General features: G+C 29.7%; 1 protein-coding gene across 2 annotated transcripts in view; it reads left to right on the forward strand.

The window, feature by feature from the left end:
• LOC113378641 overlaps positions 1–22,659 on the forward strand; it is a 39,035-nt gene extending 16,376 nt beyond the window's left edge. For both annotated transcript variants that reach the window (XM_026619198.1, XM_026619199.1), the window contains 18 exons: positions 255–471; positions 728–947; positions 2,523–2,995; positions 3,964–4,271; positions 4,328–4,510; positions 4,657–4,848; positions 4,917–5,042; positions 5,361–5,627; positions 5,740–6,043; positions 6,178–9,770; positions 11,134–11,331; positions 16,019–16,297; positions 16,432–16,521; positions 17,328–17,464; positions 17,587–17,797; positions 18,806–19,005; positions 20,799–20,967; positions 22,580–22,659. In XM_026619198.1, the coding sequence (XP_026474983.1) occupies positions 255–471; positions 728–947; positions 2,523–2,995; positions 3,964–4,271; positions 4,328–4,510; positions 4,657–4,848; positions 4,917–5,042; positions 5,361–5,627; positions 5,740–6,043; positions 6,178–9,770; positions 11,134–11,331; positions 16,019–16,297; positions 16,432–16,521; positions 17,328–17,464; positions 17,587–17,797; positions 18,806–19,005; positions 20,799–20,967; positions 22,580–22,609 (7,197 nt within the window). In that variant the 3' untranslated portion in view covers positions 22,610–22,659. The remainder of the gene's footprint in view (positions 1–254; positions 472–727; positions 948–2,522; positions 2,996–3,963; positions 4,272–4,327; positions 4,511–4,656; positions 4,849–4,916; positions 5,043–5,360; positions 5,628–5,739; positions 6,044–6,177; positions 9,771–11,133; positions 11,332–16,018; positions 16,298–16,431; positions 16,522–17,327; positions 17,465–17,586; positions 17,798–18,805; positions 19,006–20,798; positions 20,968–22,579) is intronic.
• Positions 22,660–22,919: the final 260 nt, after the last annotated feature.

Consider the following 22,919-nt stretch of genomic DNA (forward strand, 5'->3'; position numbering starts at 1 on the left):
TAAGTAGTTTACCAAAATTGATATAATATATGAAAGTGGATTAAATCATTCTGCTTTAGAGATTTATAATTTATTGTCTTATTAACCAATAAATACATTTTTAGCAATAAGTTGAGCATAAGTAAAAAATATTATTATTATTTTTTAAATATGATTAATAATTATCCCTAAATGTTTCCTTTCCATTAATAATTATCCCTAAATATTTTCGTTTATTTACTTTACAATTATTCATTTTGTCTTTTCTAAATCAGGCCCAATCTTTAGCCCAATTAAATTGTATGGGCTGTCAACACGGCATGTGGCCACAGCAACCGCAACAGTTAAGCGGAAGTAACTTAAGTTTGAATATGATGCCTCAAGGTTACCATCCAATGGAATATCCGCATGCTCCAATGTGGATGGGTCCTTGGGGACAACCTATGTACCCAGGTTATCCAATGGGAATGATGCCTGGCATGCCAAATAATGGTAAGATAGACAATAAATGTTACTATTGATAGATAATAAATGTTACTATTGTCAAAATAGTCAACATTTTCATATTCATTCAGAATTCCTAACTTTATAGTTACTCATTTATGAAACTGCTGCTTTTAAAAGTCCTTTTATGTTACTTGTTATGATAAAATATTAAACTTTTCAATAATGAGTTTATGAGATATTCATCTCAACAAATATATTTCATATTATGTTATTTTAATCTATCACTTTCTTCTTTTTTAAGGTACATTACCCCGTCGACGTTCTAGTTCACGCCCAGTTTCCCCAACATTAAGTCTAAAATCCCGTAAATCGCACGTATCACGCACCAGTAGACGTGCAGGACGCACCAACGTTGGGCCAGGAGGCATGGTTTTGGCGGACGATGAAGAATCAGATGATGAACAGGATGAACGTCTTTCCTATCGCGGTTCTAGGCACAGGAGGGAGAGTTTTAGTTCTCGGTTAGCTTATTTAGAATTGTGATATCATAACATAAGTACAATATGTTAACATTAGGAATGATTCTGAATGAGCAGTAAAATTAGTCCTTTACTGTTTTAAAGGATTTGAATTTATTATAACTCATATAAATGCGTTATGTTTTTAATTTTGCTCTCTTTTACATATATTTTTTATCTCTTTAATTAATTTAAGGATCTTATTTTTTCAATTATTCTAATTAGCACAAATTATTCTATATAGCTTTAGAGTGTTAATTTGTAATCTGATTAAGTAGAAACTAGTTGGTTCGGTATTTAGCCTTGAGGCAAGTTACATGAACTTCCCGATATGTGTGAATAATCGACTTAATCAATAAAAAATAAAATAATTTATGAATGATTAAAAGTATTCCGAGTGGATTTATTACACATAATTGAACACGAACGAACACTTTGACTCGGAGTATTTTCTAAAAGTAAATTTTCAAAAATCAACAATTATTATAATTGAACCAGTTTCCATAGAACTTTAATGGCTCAGTATGTTCAATAAAACCAAGAACTCTATCGTCATACCAAGTAAGTCGTCTATTTTTAATTTTAACAAACGTCAAAAAAACTACTCATTTTCTTAAAATTTGGTGAATTTTTAAAATTACATTTTAATAAGGGTGTAATATTTCAATAAGTTGTATAAGACATTGATATATATCGCCAAAAAAAGTTCCATAAAAATCGGCTTCAATTTTTGTTTCAACAGTTACAATTACAAGAAAACGGCTCGGTAGATTTTCACCTGAAACTAATCAGTATCATTCAAAACTAATATCTTTCGAACAATTTTTGATTTTTTAAAATCGATTCGGTAGAATGAGCTTAAATGTGGACGAAAAGTTTAACACTTTTTGTCAAATTACAAAGAAACGACTTGGCCGATCGTCGCACAAAACTGAGAAACGACAATCCTCATCGAGATACATCAAATGGTTTTTAAATTTTTGAAATCGGTTCAGGCGTTTTTGCGCAAAAGTCGATGAAAGTTCTAATTTTGACAAAAGTCAAGAAGACCATACTAATTTTTACAAACTTTGACGAATTTTTAAAGCTAAACGAGTTGTTGTAGGGCCGTAATATTTCAGTATGATCTAGAAGACTATGGTATTTACCGCCAAAAAAATAATCATAAAAATCGTGTTTTTTTTTTTAAACTTTATTACAAGAAAACGGCCCGGCCGATCTGTACCAAAAACTAATCAGCACGATTCCCAATCAATATCTTTCGAACGGTTTTTGAATTTTCAAAATCGATTCAGAATTGCGGGCTAAAACGTAGACGAAATTTTTTTCACTTTTCTGCGATTTATAAAGAAACGGCTTGGCCGATCGTCGCATAAAACTGACAAATAATAGTCCTCATCGAGATACATCGAATGGCTTTTAAATTTTTGAAATCGTTCCAGCCGTTTTTGAGAAAACGTCGATTTACTGCAAAAAATCTGTTCACATACACACACACACACACACACATACTTCTCCTTCGGGAAGTTAAAAATATCAATTAGTATGCTGTATTTTATTATTGTTTTTTATCACCAGACGAAGACCGCGCGGCAATAGTACGACGCAAAGCAGCTTCGAAGACGACATCGATGACGAAATTCTTGAAAGAGAATCATTACGATCGAGAAATGCCAGAAAACATGATTCGGAAGACATCCGTCAAACCCGACGGAAAGCTTCAGTCGCCAGTGATGCAGCAAAATCACAGCGAAAAAATAATACTCAAACTCGAAAAGTAGTCAGTTCGGCCAGTGATAACGAGTCCGTGAGTCAAAAAGTCGAAGACGATATGACACCTCTAGGCCCGCCTCCTTCGCCACCAGATCACGATTGGGAATGTGAGCACTGTACATTTGTTAATGAAGCAGGTGTAACAATATGTGGCGTATGCTGCAAAACTCCATCGGGAAATCCGAAGCAGAAGAAACCAGACGACCTATCTGAAAATTTCGGAAAGCAGATGAAGATCACGAGCGCTGGCGAAGATAGCAGCGATGGCAAGAAGAAAGGTAGGAACAGAAAAATATCTTTCTGGCCCGGCACTAAGTGAAGTTGTGATAGTTCAGTAGTGATAAAGAACTGTTACTAATAAACGAAATTGAGTGATATTTGCAAATGTATCGTAAAAGTTTTTCGAACGTTAGTTGTGGAACGGTTTGAAATTCAGAACATTTTTTACGAAAAGAGAACGTAATTTATAAATTAATGTCTTTCAGCTTAAATTTACTTGTGCATTGTATATTTGATGTATAGATTTTATTTTGCGCATACTTAAATTCATGTATATATACAATACTACGACTAACGTATATTGCAAGAGAGTAAAAATTATATTAAACATCACATTGAAGTATTTAATTTGTTCATTCATTATTTCGAATTAATTATTTAAAATTATAAAATATAGTCTTAAGCTCATTTTTAGTAGTGAATTAAAAGTTCAAATTCATCAACCTTTTCGCAGACATATTTATTTAAGTGCATGCATTCTTGTAGTTCATCTAAAAAAATATACATAATAATACAATAATAATATTATACTTTATCTTGTGAATAGTTTCTCAAATTATTTCTACTCTTGAACATAGTAATTAGTTGTAAGTCATATTTCAATATTTATCATTTTTGAGAATGGAACTTACTTATAAATAATACATTTTAAATATATGTGATTCACTTTTGTATTTTAAATTTGATTTGTATAATTTTAATATAATTTGACTTATTTATGAGCATGTAAACTTTTGTTACTTTTTAATATTAATTTTAAATAAAACTTGTGTAGTACAACTAAACAATATTGTATTTTTTACATCACTTGTATAGTTACAAAAGTAAGAAGGTGGGATTTTATATATCATAATTTTAACAGTTCTCTTTTGTATATATTATTTAATCACAATTGTTCTGAAGAGTACCGTTTCACGATTAACATTTTGACAAATAAGACAAAAGCAAATTTTGGTATTAATTATAGGGGATTTTAAAGAAGAAAAGATCGAGGATGAATCTCCAAGATTGCAGCATGTGCAAAATAGTTTGTCTGATGCTTATGACAATAGTCGCATCAAAACTCATATTGAAAAAGCAGATCGAATATCTACTAGCTGCGGTACATCACCACCAAGAGAAATAGTTGCAAATACATCTAATAAAATAGTAAATGATTTAGTTACTAGCGATAAGTTAGATTCCAAAACAGAATCCATAATGATACAACGAAATGATTACAAGAAAACAACAAGTACAGGAACTTCCCCTCCTCCTCAAAGTATTTCTACACAGGTATTATTAAAAAAATATGCATAAAATGCAAATATACATAAAATTCATGTTTCTAGACGTATGATGAGTTACCAGCGCACACTGCTGCAAGAGAAAAAGATGACGATGAACATAGGTCTTCTAGAACTCCTAGAGCTTTAAGAAGATCTCATTCTATGCACATGTCTAGAAGATCTAGTCAGGCTCCTTCTCCGTTACATAGATCGTTAAGCAGGCAATCCTTTTCTAGTGATACACAGGTAATCTAACTGATGCAAAATACTTAGTAAATTAATTTCTTTACGCCCGAATTTTTAAAAGCATGTAATTATTATTAACGAGTACTGATATCTCATGCAATTTCTGGTTGAATATCTTATATACTTTTAAAGCGTAATTTTTACAGAGTTTACCAAATACTCCTCCCAGAGAGTTATCGCCTACTCGATACGATGATGAGATTTTGGCCATAGCAGAAAGAGCAATAGCCGCCAGATATCAAGATCATTCATCCAGGAATTATAGAAGTATCCTTGATTTGAGAAAACCTGAACTGTATAGGGAAAGAAAGTATTCGTATGCCGATGGATATTCACGGGTTAGTAAAATATGAAATTAATATTTTAAACAAAATTTAAATTTGCTCATTTAAAATATATTTGTTAGAGTGACCGTTCAAGAAGAACTAGAGCTGAATCACAACCTCCAGATAGTATATTGGAAGACTTAATTAATAGAAGACGAGCTGATGTCATAAAATCGCAAGGGATGGAATTAGTTCGGATGTTACGAGTAAGTTTAAAAATACTGTTACGGAGTAGCTCAAAAGTTTTAATGACTTCAACATTTATTAGAAGTTTCAGTATTTGTTACATTAATATCAGCAAAGACTAAGATTTATTTGTTTTGCTTTGAAACAATAATTTTTATTGCGATCACAATACAGACATTTTAATAATGGAGTACAAATACAGATAGCATAAAAGATAAACAAATACATATAAAATGTACACTTACTATTAGTTCTTCAAAACTGTTACTTCTTTAAAACAGGCTTAGATTTTTGCCTGTAATTATATTTTACTGAGAACTAAGTTATGGTTTCAATAGGAGGCCGAACAGAATAAATACACAGCGGAAGAATTGCAAGCAGCCTTGGCTCATTGTTCTGATGGATCTGATCCAGTTGCTTGGTTAAAAGCTAATTGGAGCAGCATGATTGATACTGTTAGAACTTTGGCTACAAATTACGGTCATGAGCGACGTGAAAACACAGTTGGAACCATTTCGGCAAATGAGGCGAAGGAAGCTCTGAGGTTACACCGCGGAAATGTGTGGGCTGCTGTAACTGAATGCGTTGAACAAAGACAAAAAAAGGTAGAGTTGTTCTTGAAGGGAACTATATGTGTTATATGGCTTAGTGCAGCTCAAATTATTTTTTATTATATAGTTTTTAATGTTTTTTTTATAAATTGTAATTACTTTTTAGTACGCCGATCTAATGTCGCGCGGTAATTTCACTCGTGAAGATATAGTCACCTCATTAACTGCTCATCATGGCGATATGGATGCAGCACTTATGGAACTAAATAAATCGCAGTTGAAGCCATTTCTCATGAGGATCTGGGGTCCACCTGCTGGTATCGAAAACGATAGCGCTAACAGTCCCCCAATGATAGTTAATAATTTGGCTACTGATGAAGCAAATATGTTGAATAAATTAGCATTGGGAAATTTCAATGAAAGAACGGAAGAGCCGGGGCGAGCATCTATACAGAAAAATGTTGAATCAAGTAAGTTATAGTTACCAAACCAGTTTATGTATTGTGGTTACAAAATTAATTTTATAATATTACTTTATTTCTCTTTATCATAATTAATTATTAATTCTTCTTATTATATGTATGGTTTATTTAATGTTGAACAGATTCAAAGTCTCTAAAGGATTTCATCAGTGAATATGCAGATAAGGAAATGCTCGCCTCGGAAGCCGCTATAGATTCGGCGCGTGCGGTGAGTAACGCACCTAACATAATCTCCGAAAGCGTTGCAAAATCTCAAAATAATGCATCAGAACAAGGTGAGTTACGAAATTTCGAAATTTTACAAAAATTTGATCAAGAAGATGCTAGTACAAAAACTCTGCCAAACATTCTTGATGATCTGCAGGCATCCCTGTTCGCCATTGAAGCTAACCAATCTTACAAATCCGATAATGTTTTAAAACCACAAGAAAATATCGTGTCGCAAATATCTCAAAAAGATACAAATTTATTGAATACACAAGAAAATAAAGACAACAAACATCAAAATTTAATTAAAGAACAATTAAATGATTCAATTGAAAATCAAGAAAATGAAGAGAAAATCTTAGAAATTAATAATAGCAATTTAGAAAATATGGTTACTGATACAAATAATTTAGACACTAGCAGTTCTATTCAGAATGAAATTGAAATTGAAAATAAGCCTTTCCAAGAGAAGATGTCTAACGGTTCAGAAAAGACTCAAGTTCAAGTTCCAATTCAGTTAGATAAAGAAATGACCTTAGATGTTAATAAACGCAGCAATCCAGACGTTCAAAGTGAAATTGATGTAAGTAATAACCAAAATCTTGTTAATAAGGGTAACATTAATTTGGATAGCATTCCAATAAAAACAAATGATGATGATGATAAATTAGTTGAAGTTGGTACTTCAACATTACTAACTGACAACGGTTTGAGCGCTGTTTCTGATAATTCTACTGTACAATTAAAATCACAATCTACAGATAAATTAGCATCAAGTACTTCTAATAATATAATAAATACCACAAAGAAACGTAATAAGAAAAAAGGTAAATCTAAAGAAAATAACTCCGCAATATCACAACCACCCTCTAATAATAAACATCCAATAGAAAATACTGAAACGGAATTAATTTCTAATAATAGACACCCAATAGAAAATACTGAAATTCAGCAAATTGTTTCTCCTATCTTAACAACTGAGAACGAAAATTATAATGAAAATCTTAGAAACAAAAATCAATCAGAAAATGTAGTTTTGAATAAAAGCTCTATTAATACTGTTCAGAATAATGATGATACCCAAAAAATTGAAGATGATAATATAATAAAAGATGAAATTCAAGAAATTCAAAATACAATTGAACAAGTGGAGGAAACACCAAAATTGCTGAATGCTGATTCAACTTTGGAAAAAACGAATGTAAATGTAGGTTTAAATAAAGAAACATCTCAAGCTATACCATCCGGAACAGAATCAAAAAATAATATGGTTACCTCATCTAATACTGACCAAATCAAAGCTACGAATAGTTCAAGCAACTTCCCAAAAAAAGCATTCAGATCAAAATCTAAAATTCCCATTAAGAGAACATCTTCAATTCCTAAAACTAAAGTCTATAAGGGTAATATTAATCAGCCATTAATATCAGATAATAGCAGTCAATTGAATTCGAATCCTAGTCCAATTTCAAAACTAGAACCTGATCATACTATCGACAAATCACCACTAACAACAGAAATTAAAATTGACAATATTGTCGAAAAGGCGCAGAATAAATCGGAAATCTTAGATAATCAGCAAATTAATCAAGTGAACATTACGCAATCCGAAGATAATGATCAAAGTAATGAAGTGAACATTGCTCAACCCGAAGATAATGATAATTTGCAAAGTCCCCAAGAAATAAAGAAAGAAAGTTCTAGATCTAGTATCAAAATTATCGAAGTGATTGTATCTAACACTTCTGAAGATTCGGAAGGGGAGCTTTATAGTGGATCCGACTCCGAAGAAGATTATGAAGAAGAAAATGAAAATGCTAATACAAAAAATGAAGAAAATAAAAAAATCAAAGAAAAATCAGTTGAAAATTTACAAATAAATACCGAATCAGGTTATAGAGACATAGTTCCCAGTCCTCTATCTAATAAACAGCAAAATCTTTCAAAGATTGTAGAAGATACGCAAAAGATAATAAAGCAAATGAAAGATGAAATAACCTCAGATATGGCAAGCTATGTATCAGAGGGTGAACGTAACTCGGAAGGGAGCTATGAAAGCACGGAATATTCAGGAAGTGAGTGGTCAAATGAAAGTGGTTCTGAAATTTTTAGCAGTCTGGAAGAAGGTGAAGAAGAGTATGATCCTGAAGAAGAAAGTTATACAGACGATGGAGAAGAAGAAACCGGAGAAGAAGAAGAAGAAAGCGAAAACCAAACTGATCGAACAGAACAAAACAGTGACGAAGAATTCAGCGAAGCAATCGAGCATTTAGATGCAGAACCTGGTCAAATTTACGAACCTTCTATAAACGAAAATGTAATGCAATCAAATTCCACAGAACAAAATCTAGCGGATTCTTCTCCAAAAAATAACAAAGTTGTTGAAACATTGGATTCTAATACTGTATTAATTAGCGATATAAAATTTGAATTCAATCCAGGAGACGGAAGTAATGAAAAAAAGTCAAATTCTGATGCCGATACTTCGACCCAAGTTATTGCAAGTAGTAAAAATACTAACATGCATGACAATGGTCATAATAAATCAGTTGAAGAAAACGTAGTCCCAGAATTAATTCTACAAGAAAATAAACAAGTTTCTAAAATAACTTCTTCACAAACAGTCGATCAAATAGTGCAAAATATCGATGACACTGTAGCTGAAATGAAACAGAATATAGATGAATTTCAAAATAATGATAAAGATAATATAAATGTTAATGAAACTGATCAAGTTGAAAATATCGTACAAAATATCGAGGAAACTGTTGCTGAAATGAAACAAAATATTGACGAATTTCCAAATAATGTAGTGAATGCCGAAAATACAAGTGATGAATTTTTACTTATTTTGAACAATCAACAGCAACCAACAAATTCATTAATTACAGACAATGAGGAATCCAAAACGGCACCTCAAAAACAGACTGAAAATCTTAGAAATAAAAGTAAATCTATAAATGGTACAACTTCTAACATAAAAAGACTGCAACAAGGCCTGTTGAATAAAGCAAACAGCATTCCAAAGACTGCAAATAATGCACAAAATAATAAAGCTACAAATATACCAAAGAAAATAGACACGAAGAACAGTATTGTTAAGAATAGTCCGCCGTCATTAGGGTCTGTAAAGCAAGATATTAAGCCTTCCGTAAAATCATTCAAAGGTCCTACAACAGTCGTCAAGGATGATCCTGCCAAAACAGTTGTCGCTATAAATAATGACTCTGGGTCATCAAATCAAACATCATCAACTATCAAAGATGGTTCTAGCAAATCTCCTACAAATGTATCGAATGCAGACAATAAAAAGAAAAATAATTATTTTCGAGAATCGTGTTTTAGCGATGAAGATATTTTAGATGACGAGCCATTACCTAAACCTTCGCCAAAGACACAAAGTCAAACAAACACTGTTCCTTCTAAAATAGATAACAATAATGAGGAAGAGAAATGGAAAAGCATATTAGAAACAGCTCAAATTATCATTAATAGCGAACCCACGGAGGTATGATTTCTGAGAGTGTTAGCTCATAATATATTAATATAGTACATTTAATAGTAGAATAGCTGGATTTGGTGTAATCATAATTTTGATTTGTTAATTCATTCATAATAATTAAATTTTTGATTTATTTATCAATTTCTGTATATTAAATCGTTCAAGTATTTTCATATACTTTTCTTAACCGAACTTAACGCAAATTAGAAAATTAAACTGACAAAGTTAGTATCAAGTATTTTACTCATTACCAGTTTTTTATCAAAGTTAGTATCAAGTATTTTACTCATTACCAAAATTTTATATATATATACACACACACATATATATATATATATATATATATATATATGTATATATGCATGTATGTCAGTAGTATTAGGAGTGGAAGAAATATAAATTTTGTGATATTTTTCATTTGAAACTCAACATCATATATTAAATCACCCTTTTTTCGACAAAATTATACAATCGAAGTCGCACATGCCAGTATTATATCAATATTATAATATAAATTATAAATTTATAATAAATAATTATGAATTTTATATATAACTACATTTTTGTAGATGCTTTTACTGTACAAGTGTACTTATATTACAAACTGTTTTCGTACAAATAACATCAAGACTTTTGTATTTGGTTTTTGATAGTGAAATAATTTATTTTAGAAATAATATTGCTATAAATTCTGAAATTTGACATATTCACAGCATAATATTTTCACATGCCTTTTTGTTCTTTTTTGACCCAGTATATTTAAATTTTTCTGTATGATTTTTATTGACAATTAAAATTATTTTATATGGGTGTGTGTATGCAATTTTTATAGGAGACCTAATATTAGAAAAAAAATCAATCATACGATAATGAAAGCTGATTGTACTACTTTATTGTATTTATTTCTATTGTAAACTCTAAACTGGAGTTAATCAAATCAAATAGAATAATTTCAAATATTGATAGAAAATAAAAATCTTTTATATCAGTTTTTGTAAAGCAATCGCAACTAGAAGTTAAATGAGCAAATAAAAAATTCTACGTTATATACGATAGAAATATAATTTTTATAATAAATACTTTGTTAAGTATATTGCTCTTAGAACTAAGTTTAGGTTATATTTTTTCATAAAAATAGGAACATTTTCAAAAAAAAAAAAAACGTTTTGCTGCATTTGCTCTAAAAATGTCACAACACAAGTTATAGTTATATAATATTATTCAAAATAAAAACTAGATGTTTAATGGCATGTGCTTGATTGAATAATTTTGAATGAAAGATAGCTTATTTATTCCTATGGCAAACTGCATTTTTTCTAACAGATTCTGCTTCATTTGACCAAATTATTAATCTGTTATTCTTAATCAGCGTCAGGCAAGAAGGTTCTTGGCGGAAGGGCTCGTTCGAAGTTATTCAGAAGCTGAACTTGCCGTTACCCTGATTGACCTGAAATTCGACCCTGAGTCGGCCTTGTACGCCTCAAGGGAATGTGGGACTTTGGATGCTGCTATAGCTTTTCTCCAACAGGAGTGCGAACTCTGCACCGGAAAATATCCTATGCACCAGGTAAATTATAACTAATTGGCATGAATAATAAGAAACATTATTATTCAAAACTTGATCATTGAAATATACTAGCCATTTTAGAAGCCCAGGTATTGGGATATTATTGTTTAGGATATGATTGTAATAATATCCTAATTACATATTTAAGAACAATTAAAAAATAAAATATGTGTGCCACATAAATAATGCCCTATAGTTTTTTTATGAATTAAGTATGAAAATTAGAAACATTATTTTATATAAAACGTATATAAAATATATCTAAATGTGTAAATTTTTCAATCGTTTTTATTAACAAACTAGCTGACCCGGCAAACATTGTTTTGCTAAGTAAGGTATATTCTGAACAATTTCTAGAGAATCAAAAATATTAATACTATTAATAATGATAAGTGTATAACGATGTGTTGTTTGAATGCTGTATACAATGAAATATTATAAAAACAATAAACCCCATTAGTTTGTCTATATTTTGTCAATACAATCAAACTGGAAGTTTCATACACTTTTTATAGAAAACATTGTATAATCCAATCCAAGTCTTTCTTGGTCTTTTGACTTATTGATTACGTTTCAAGTTTTTGGATTCTGGATTTTGTGTATAATTGTAAATAATACTATTGAGCTTATATAAAATTTTCAAATTTCTGCGAGGAGAGATAGAAAGAAAATGAATAAAGTATTTCTTCTTTGACCTGCTTTTTGAAAAGTTTCAAGTAACATTCTATGAATTAAAGTAAATTTAATAAAAAGTATATATGTAGAGCAGGGCGAGGTTCCCTTTGATCGATACCAAATTTAGTTTCTGAATTTAAATAACATAAATAAAAAATTATATAACCTAGAAAATGTTTTATAAATACCAATGAGTATATAATTATACAAATGAGATCTTTCCGAGCACCGTGTTTGAGAAAAATATGCCATAAAGTGCATTTTCATATTAACATTTCAAAAAAGTTGATACTTTGAGTTTCTAAGTAACACTTGTAACTCGTTTAATAACGTTTTTGTGTATAAATATAACTACGAACAAAACTATTTACTACAATTTAATCATAATTAAATAATATTCACGTAAAACATCCTATTATACATAATAGAACATCATCTGTCAAAAACGTTTGACATTTCACGTATTAGCCACCGTCCATTGTTTTATTCAAACTACGCGATTTTGAAATAATATCTCACCTTTCCGACAACCTACTGATTAGCATGAATTTTTCAAGACTAAGACTGGCCAAATCGGTTTAGCCGTTTTCGAGTTTTACCGAATCATTTGATCGAGAGCTCCATTTTTATATATAAGTTTACGTATTTAATTATAATATGTATTAATATCAACGTATTTTCACTATAGTTTTAAAACAATAATTTGTTTAAAATCTTGGTTTTTGCTACTTTTTTTTCGTTTGGTGGTCTGCAATGAATAAAACTGTAGTTTCTTATAAAAATACATTGCATTGTCGTCGACTTTTGTAAATAAATTGGAAGACAATTTTTAAGACTTTGTTCACAAAATCCTCAAATGCGATAAATTGACATACCGTAATTATATTTTCAATCATTTTAATGTGCATCAATATTGATATTTGAAAACGCAATCAGCGATTAAAATGTATGCTCTTACAAAACGGACAGATTGTTTGCATATACTTACTCATGATTTTAAATTGCATTTTTTCAAAGGCTAGATTTTCATTATTAAACTATATTGTTCTTTGAATCATCATTAGTAAAACATATAGTTCATTTTTTTATTTCGTAATAAAATTGATATACATATTCGAAGAAACATGGACGTTAATTCCAAATTATTTTTATGCATTCTTGCTGTTCTATTTCCTACCACTATTTACACATTACAGAAACCTATTCACGAATATGAAGTGCACTCTAGTGTAGCAAATTGTGCACTGGAAATAAGTTTAACATATTTTCCATACGATTCAGTGTTATTATATTCGACCTCATTAGGATCTTACAATAATAGTAAAATGTCTTCGGTTTCCCGGACTTCAAATCGCCTACTTCTGCAACAGTTACATCGTCAAGGATATTGGAATATTTTAGTCAAAGTGATGAACGAGAAAAATTATTATAATAGCAAGTTTATTGAATCTGCCAACTGTTACATTTTACTTGTAAGTTCGGAAATTGAACTTGATAATAATTTATTTCATTTAAGAAATACTTCGTCCTGGAATGCTCATGCTAAATTTATAATAATTATTTATGAATCGGAGAAGTGGGAAAATTTCTTGACATCATCCGTTGAAACTTTATGGCAATTCTACGTAATAAACTTTGTATTATTGGTACAAAAACAATTCAAACCTAGAGTCCATATATTCATATGGTTACCTTATGAAAATAATGATTGCGGAACTAATTTTAATAACATTCAAGAGATAGATTCTTGTGATTTTGGTAAATTCAAAAAGAATACTGTATTGTTTCCCGAAAAAATTCCAAGAAATATGCACGGCTGTCCCTTGCGAGTTATAACAGTGATATGGCCCCCATACGTTTTATCTTCCAATGATAAAATTGTTAATGATGAATCAGAGATCGATTTAAGAAACGGTTATGAAGTTTTGCTTATTAAAGTATTGGCCCATAAAATGAATCTCACTGTTAAATTTTATAGTTTTGAACAGCCGGAAAACTTCGGATACATTTATTCCAATGGCACATCAACAGGTTTGATTAAAAAACTAATTTTAAGAGAATCTGACGTTGGAATTGGTGCAATGTACCCAAGTGAAATAAGGCATAAATATCTTGATCATTCGGTGCCCTATCTGCAAGATATGATTGCCTGGACAGTTCCTATTTCCAAGCCAGTTTCGAAGTGGATGAATTATCTCGTTTTAATGACACCCCGAACAATGATTTCTTGTGTGGTAGTAATAGCAATAGCATGTTTATTAGTATATTTACTTTCTAAAAACAAGCCAGAACCTCCTTTATTTCGATCAATTTCGAGTTCGTTGATTGCAGTTTTGGCAATAGCCTTATTTAATAATACTTGTATAGAACCACGTTTTTGTATTTTAAGGAGTTTTATGTTAATTTGGGTATTTTATTCAATACATGTAGGAGTTTTATTTCAAACTGCTTTAATGCATTCATTTTCATCCCCATTGATGGAGCCGCAGTTAAATAATGCAAAGGACTTAATTAAATCTGGATTGGTATATAGTTTCAAAGAACAAACATTGGTATATTTCAAATATTATAATGTATCAGAAGATAAAGCTTTTACAGAAAGATATGAATTTTGCAAAACTATTTATCCTTGTCTAATGCGAGTGGCAAATGGTCGTGATCGCGCTATTGCAGTTAGCAGATCATATTTAGATTACACACAAGACTTGTATCGAGATCTCGATGGCAATTCAAAAGTATTCACTTTTACTGAAAATATAATAACTCTACCTATTGAAATGTTGATGGTCAAAGGATTCCCTCTGAAACACAGATTTAATGAATTGATATTGAACTGTAAATCTGCAGGATTATTTGAATTCTGGGCTAGCAGCGTGTTAAGAAAGTCAGATCAAACTAAAAAAGCTGATTTAGATAAAGAGGAAAGAAAACCAGCATTTCAATTGAGAATGAAGCATTTATTTGGTGCATTTTTTGTACTTGCCGTTGGGTTAGTTTTGGCCACCGTCATCTTTATACTTGAAATTTCTTATTACAGAAGTAATTTTAAAAGGCTATTTTTATAAATAATTTAATTATGTGAATACTAATTATGGCCTGTTTGATGTTATACTATTATGTTAAGCATAATATAACAGATTATTATTGTAAATTTTTGAATTTACGCTAATAGAAGTTATAATCTGTGCTGTAATGCAATATTAAAATATATGAATATCATAGCGAAAAATATTGTATTTATTGTATTGTTATTTTTGCTTTGAATAATATAACTAGTTGTGTATGGCATCGTGCCTTAAGGCAAATTGCTGGAACTTTCCGTAATAAGAATTTTATGAACTGAATTACAAAGTTAAAATTATTTATTTAAAGTATATAAGTGAGCTTTAGAACTTTAGCCAGAATTAAAATTAAAATCTGAATTATTTTCGATACACAAAAAAAAATAGAAAAAAAAGAATTTTGAAATATATTTTTTTCTTGTAATTATTTTGTCAAAACAAGCAGAAATTTTTGTGAATCATTCAAATCGGATACTTAGTTTTCTCAAAAACTGCCATTTTTTGCACAATTAGCTTGGTAAACTAAAGTCATGTTTTTTGGATTATTCAAATCGGATAAATCCGTTCTCTCAAAACTTTGAATTCTGAACCATTCAAATCGGTTGATCCGTGCGCCCGAAAACGTGAACAAAAAAATGCGGACACAAAATACACACACACACTCATACACACACGCATCCATTTTTTCTGAGGTATGCCAAAATGTTCAGAAACTTTCAAAACGTGAAGATATGCAAAAATTTTCATTTTCGATTTGCGGCTCATTATTATAACTATCCTACGGGAAATTTAAAATTGCATTATTGATAGTTAATTTTTTCATTTATATAAGTAAAAATGTAAAACATTGTAGATCAACATTATTTCTGAAATAATGTATTTTTTGATTATATATATATATATATATATATATATATATATATAATTTTTTATTATTTTTATTTTTATAGATGGTTTCAATGCTGCGTTGTGTCCATAGATGTTGTAAGGAATGTGCCAAAAATTACTTCACGATACAAATTACTGACAGAGCGATCACAGATTGCACATGCCCATTTTGCAAGGACCCAGATCTTACCAACACCGATGAAGATGATATATTAGATTATTTTTCACATTTAGACATATTGCTAAAAAGTATATTGGATACCGAAGTTCATGAATTATTTCAAAGGAAACTAAGAGACAGAACTTTGATGCAAGATCCTAACTTCAAATGGTGTGTTAAGGTCAGTACGGCACACTTATATAAAAATTTTATTTATAATATTTAGTAAACTTGTTTCATTTTCTATGAATGAAATTTTCACTTCCTATGAATGAAATTTGGACTAATATTATATATGAAACTACGTCTTTACAGTGTTCTTCTGGATTTTTTGCTCATCCGCGTCATAAAAGGCTAATTTGCCCAGATTGCAGATCAGTTACTTGTGCACAATGTAGAAGACCTGTAAGTTCTGCATGTAGATGTATGTTTTTTTTTTAATTTTTTACCATCTATAGCTCATAATTAATCAACATTCATTTACATAGTTTTTAGTTCCAATTTTTTTTTGGTATCACTAGCTCCGCTTTCTTAACCTTATATAATCCTTATATCAGAAACAATCCTCTGAAGCAAAATAATTGTCAAACTATTTGGTATATATTCATCGATATGAAATAAGAAGCCTTATATACCGTAGATATAAATATATTTATTCGAAAACTTTGACGAAAGTAAGGTTTGAGATGATGAAGAATGTTATACGTTTGTAATAGAAAAATTTAGTCTCATTCGTACTAGAAGTTACTTTCTTTCGTGTAGTTTTTAGTACAAATATGCAATTTTAAACCTTTAACTGAATTGTAAATGCGATGCCTGAAATTAGTGTGTCTTTTTTTTCTAATGTTAGTGCAAAACTTTTAGTGAATAAGTTTATCTTAATCGTTTCTGTTTTTTGTAATGTGAAAATCAAATACATAATCTAATTTATACTATATATTGCTTAATTATGTTATATTGTAAAAGCGTTAATTATGTTTAATATCCGAATGTATATAATTTAATATTTACGATCACTTATAAGGAATTCGCATTAATGATTGAATGTATAATTTTCATTGGAAATGTATATAAAATAAATATTTTATTATATTTATTTTGCAAACTGAAAACTGTAAAATTATTATGGACATGGTCTAATGACCTCAAACTGCAAAGTGCAGTTAATTTCACTTGTATTCAAATATTCCATGGAATTTTTTTATCATCAGTGGGAGAAACAACACGAAGGAATCACCTGTGAAAAATTTGCGGAATGGAAGGAAGCTAATGACCCAGATGTGCAAGCCGAAGGTGTGGCGAGGCACTTGCGGGATCATGGCATCGATTGTCCCAAATGCAAATTTAGGTAATTCTTCTAAATATAGTTCCACTTCATAAATAGTTTTATTGAGACGTATGATTATTGTCAACTCTGGTAAGAATGGTAAACTTATTTTTCAGGCATTATTCATTGTTATCTAATTTCAGATATGCCTTGTCCAGAGGAGGTTGTATGCATTTTACATGCAGCCAGTGTAAATATGAGTTTTGCTGTGGCTGTGGAAAACCGTTTACTATGGGAGCAAAATGTGGAGTTTCGGCCTATTGCGGAAAATTGGGTTTGCACGCCCATCATCCGAGGAATTGTCTGTTCTATCTTCGAGATAAAGAACCCCATGAGCTTCAGAGGCTTCTAAAGGTAGGATTCAGTACAAAACCAACCAACTATATATTATAAATAGATTTATTGGGTTTATATATTTGTGTTTTTTTACTCAATTGCCAAGTTTTTAATTATCTCTAGCGAGCTAAAATGCTTGCTAGAGATGATTAAGAACTTATTACGTTATTATTTTTATTATGCGTTTTATATCATCATTGTAACTCAGAAGTTAGCCATTATATATATACATATATATATATATATATATATATATATATATATTATATGCAATTATTTTTATTACGTTATTTTATATATCAACGTACTGAATATTATCTATTAAGCTAGTGAACACCTGATGTGAAATTCACAAATTAACATGCATATACCACAATCGGAGAATTCGAATTGAATTTCACACTTGATATGATTTTGCTAATTAAAAATATAAAATTTAAGACCATCTTATTGCTTTTGATAAAGACGATTATTTACAAAAAAAAATACTGTAGCATGCAACAGTACACTACAGTAGCCACGGTACATTTTTACATATTTTTTACTATTTTTATTTTTTTATGTATGTGATACATTTCTCATATGTTTTTTATTTAATTATATATTCTTAAATACACAGATAACTCTTTGGTGTCACACTCAATATGTTTAAAACATCTAAATATAGTAATCTGTAATATTTAACCTCCTTTTATGCTTCTACGTTTATATCACTAATAAATTGTATTATTTTTTTATAATTGTACATTTACGTTTGATCAAATTATAGAAAACAGTTCGTGATATATCATTGATATTTAAGAGTAATTATAAAGTTCTTTTATAAATAAGTTAAATTAGCGATATTTTTCAAGCAAATTAACAACCAATCTGTTATGATTAAATAATTCTTATATTTAAAATAAAATCTTTTACTATACACTTATAATTTTCTTGCCTTCAAGCATACGATTTCAGTTTCAATATTTTTATTTTTTTGTATTTTTATTTTATTCACATTGAAATAACCTTTTTTTATACCGTCAGATAAACAACATACCATACGATGTAGAGCCACCACCTGCTAAGGAGCAGCCAAAAGATGAAGATGGAGCAGTAGGCGGCGTTGCAAAAAATTCTTATGGACCGGATAAGTGTCAAGTTCAACTTCAAAAGGAAACACCAGGAGGTCTAGTTGATTCTGTTTGTAATGCTGATGTTCTTCCTGGACAAGCTGGCTTGTGCAGGTAAAGTCTATATAAATTTATTAGAAAGAATTGTATGCGAGATGCAAAAAACTTTTGTATACCGTTCATCGCGAATGGTTATATTATTTTGTTATAATTTGTTGAAGTGGTAATTATTCAAAAAAAATTTCAAATCACTGAAGTTGATCTTTGATATAATGCATTATTGTACAAATTATTATGTGCTGTTCTGTGGTTATTATACTCTACTTTAGCCCACAAGGTTACTCACTAGAATCTTAGATTCCTTATTACCTTTGAATTTTAAAATTTTAAAAAATATTATTAGGAATGAAACAAATCATTTTTCTTAAAGGAAATTTATTAAAGTGCAACCCATGCAAGCCGAGTTCTTGTAAATCGCTTTGTTAACGCAGTATACTTTTAATTTTGCAAGATTTCTTTGAGATTGTTATTTTATATTTGTTATGTTTTATTTTATGATATCCCTCGCTGAATAAATATATTAAATGAATTTCAGGATGCACTATTTAGAATATATATGTAGCGAAATAAGACATCACACAATCGATCCGATTTCGATATTGTCTTGTGATGATCTCGAGACTTTGGTCCGACGTGCGGCCATTCGTTTGCCACCAAAGCCTTATGATAAAACTGGTGGACTGTATAAACAACGTTTGATTCAGGTCTTAAATCAAATTTATTCGGAATGCATATTAAAAATTAACAGAGGGTTGAGATTGAGCTTATGCATACGTAGTTATTTTTTATATATTCAAAATTAATACTTCTATTTATCTGGCAGAATTTTAGACTATTTTTTGTTTAAAGAAAATCTCGAATATATGTAACATTGGTAATTAGAAGAAACCAATAAAATAAAAAAATTTAACATTGGTATAATTAGTTTCTAAAAAATATAAATGTATAATAAAGATATTGTTAGTTGAAGTAAAAAGTATCAATATTTAAGAATATCCACATTTATCGAAAATTTTTGAAACCAGAATTCATACTTATTTTTTGTAATTTGGTACTTTGAGAATGAGTTTACGTCGGTCTATTCGTTTGTTTAGCTACGCCAAGTTATTGGCTCAACTTCATATAATTTTTTTTTAAAATTTCACTTGGCCACGCGTACTGTGAGCATTTAGCCACCTACAACATCTTTATTTATTTACATTCTATTCTAATTTTTATATCATATTCAATTTATATATATCTTATTCTATATTCTTCTTAATTTTTCTTCTTCTTATTTTCTTCAATTCTTGCTTTTTCATATCAAATTTCTAATTCTATTCAACTTCTATCTTCATTCCATTTTTTCCTTCATTTTTATTTTTTTATTATCAAGAAATAATAATATTTTTTCTTCTTATTCTTGATACAATTCAGCTATAAGAATTTTGTAATTCCTATTTTTCTTAATTTTTATTCAATTTCTACTTAACTACACATATTTTTTTCATAAATTCTAAGTCATTAGCAGGATTCGATCCAAAGATCTCTATCGTGTTAATCAAACACACTACTAAGTGACCCATGCTCGCCACAAACTTTATATAATTAAATAATATAAATTGATATTGAATCTCAAGAAAAAGCTAATTATATTATTTGAAAAAAAAAACAGTAGTATAGTACTACTCGTCGTTCTTAATCATACGAGTAACAGAAATTAGGCACATAGCAATTAGGGCACTCAGTCAAAATCTTTACCTTCGATTATGTCTCTAAATTCTGCCATAAATTCAGAATTCGATTGTTATTACCATTATTTCTACTAACCGCATGTGTTTTCGTTCTGGTGCTTGCGGTCTGTTCAGGGGACATTATGTGGAGTATCTGGTGTCTCGTGTGCGAGCGGCCAGCCTGGACCCGCTCGCGGCCATGGATTTGACCGAGTGCGTTCAGGAGTTGAGGAGGCGCGGCATCGCGCTTCCCGAACGCGGCCCTTGGGACACAGACGACATCTACCGCGGCATGTGTCAAAAGGTTAGCCAAGTGGCGCACGATTACACCCTTTTGTACGATTTAAGGGGCACAACTAGTGTGAAATTTTCAAAAAATCGAATTTTCAATTTTTCCATATTTCGATAGGTTATACCTTGAAAAATAACATACCAAAATTTTAAATCGATATCTTAAATAGTTTTTGAGTTACAGCCATCTAAAGAGTATATATGTAGTATATTGTATAACGATCATTTAATCTTTAAACGCGTTTTTCTCGAAACAGCATTTTACGAATTTGCTGCATTGATTACTCAAAAACAAATGATCCGATCATTATCAATTTTTTTTACATGTTCTATATATAGTTCTCCGTAAAATGAACTATCGTTTTTTTGATCGGATCAAAAATCGAATTTTGGCAGTCCAAAAACGACCAAAATTTTGAGTAAAATCCGACTTTTTTTTAAAAAAAACGCCGTCATTTTGTCAATTCTTGATTTTTTTTCTTTATCGTAGTTCATTTTACAGACAATATTATCTAGTTTAACCAGATTTTTTTTTAATTTCATCCACGTAGAAAAGCCGGGATCACTGCAGCAGTTAAGGGCCTTTTTATAAATATTTAATTGTTTTCTTCAAAAATTTTAGTATGTATTCTTAAAACATGTATGAATATTTTCCTTAAATTTTGAAATGATTGATAGAGTAATTTTTCTAATATAAAATCCCAAAAATCACCTTTTTTTTAGGCGGTTACACTAGTTGTGCCCCTTAAAAAGTCATAACAAAATTTTAAAATATCGTACATTACCTTCTAAAATATCGTACATTACCTTCTAAAATATCGTACATTACCTAACTATTCTTTACATAATTAAAATTTTCTAATTTCTGCCAAATGTTAGTTGATTGCCGCAACGTGTAGACAAATGTATAATCTAACATTTGAAAATTTGTTATTATGTTACTGGACTAATTGGATGCCTTGAGATGAAAAGAAATGGGACAAAAATATTTCTCAAAATAGTTAAAAGAACGTCATTTTAGTTATGAAATATTTTTATATATACAGAACAGAAGATCATGTATTTCATTATTTGATATAGTTATCGTTGTGCATTTTAGATATGTAAATGTCTTAATCTCGGAAAATCCTTTGTTTTTTATTCCTATTGAGCAAAATTGTTTGCTGATGCAAATGGCATACTCAAATTCTAATTTCAACTCTTATGTTGTTGTAAATATGTTCTTATTAAGAAACATATTAAACACTTCTTAACCATGATGACCTATTTAAATATTAAATCTTTCTAAATCGGCCTCTCGCACACTGGACAAAGTTTGTCTTATGCATTATGCACTAACATGGAACTAACGTGTTAAAGTTATAAGAAATTTAACACTCTATACCTGATTGCGCATTTTTGTTAAACAAAATTATAATTTTAGTTCAAATTAACATGGAACTCACACAATGTCTTGATATCCTGCTTTCTGTTAATTGGATTTATTAACATTATTTTTTAAATTTACGTCAATTTTTACTAACTAAATGGTTTTATTTAAAGTTTTGTGAAGCATTTGATTTTTTAACAAATATATTGATTTATTTATTATTATTTATTATCATTAAAAATATTTTGTTTTACAGATTGTTTTGGAACAAATTCCTCTAGATTAGATCGCAAGACATCCATTCTTGAAAAGGCGTATTAAAAAACTTATAAACAAACTTTGTTATATAAATTTTATATTAATTAAGTCATAACTTATATATATATATATATATATATATAAAAATATTTTAAATAAATCCATATTACTTGTATATACATATAGTACAATGAATGAATTAAAAATGTTATATATAATTTCTAATATTATGTTTCTATACTCGCGAATTGCTGGATGAATATGTATTTTGCCGCAGAATTTTAATTTGCCTAAAGAGCACCACATATATAATAAAATATAATGAGCATATATTATCC

The sequence above is a fragment of the Ctenocephalides felis genome, unplaced genomic scaffold (genome assembly GCF_003426905.1).
Source record: "Ctenocephalides felis isolate EL2017-DRISC unplaced genomic scaffold, ASM342690v1 CF-g0.4_SCAFFOLD_01886, whole genome shotgun sequence".
NCBI classification, from domain to species: Eukaryota; Metazoa; Arthropoda; class Insecta; order Siphonaptera; family Pulicidae; genus Ctenocephalides; species Ctenocephalides felis.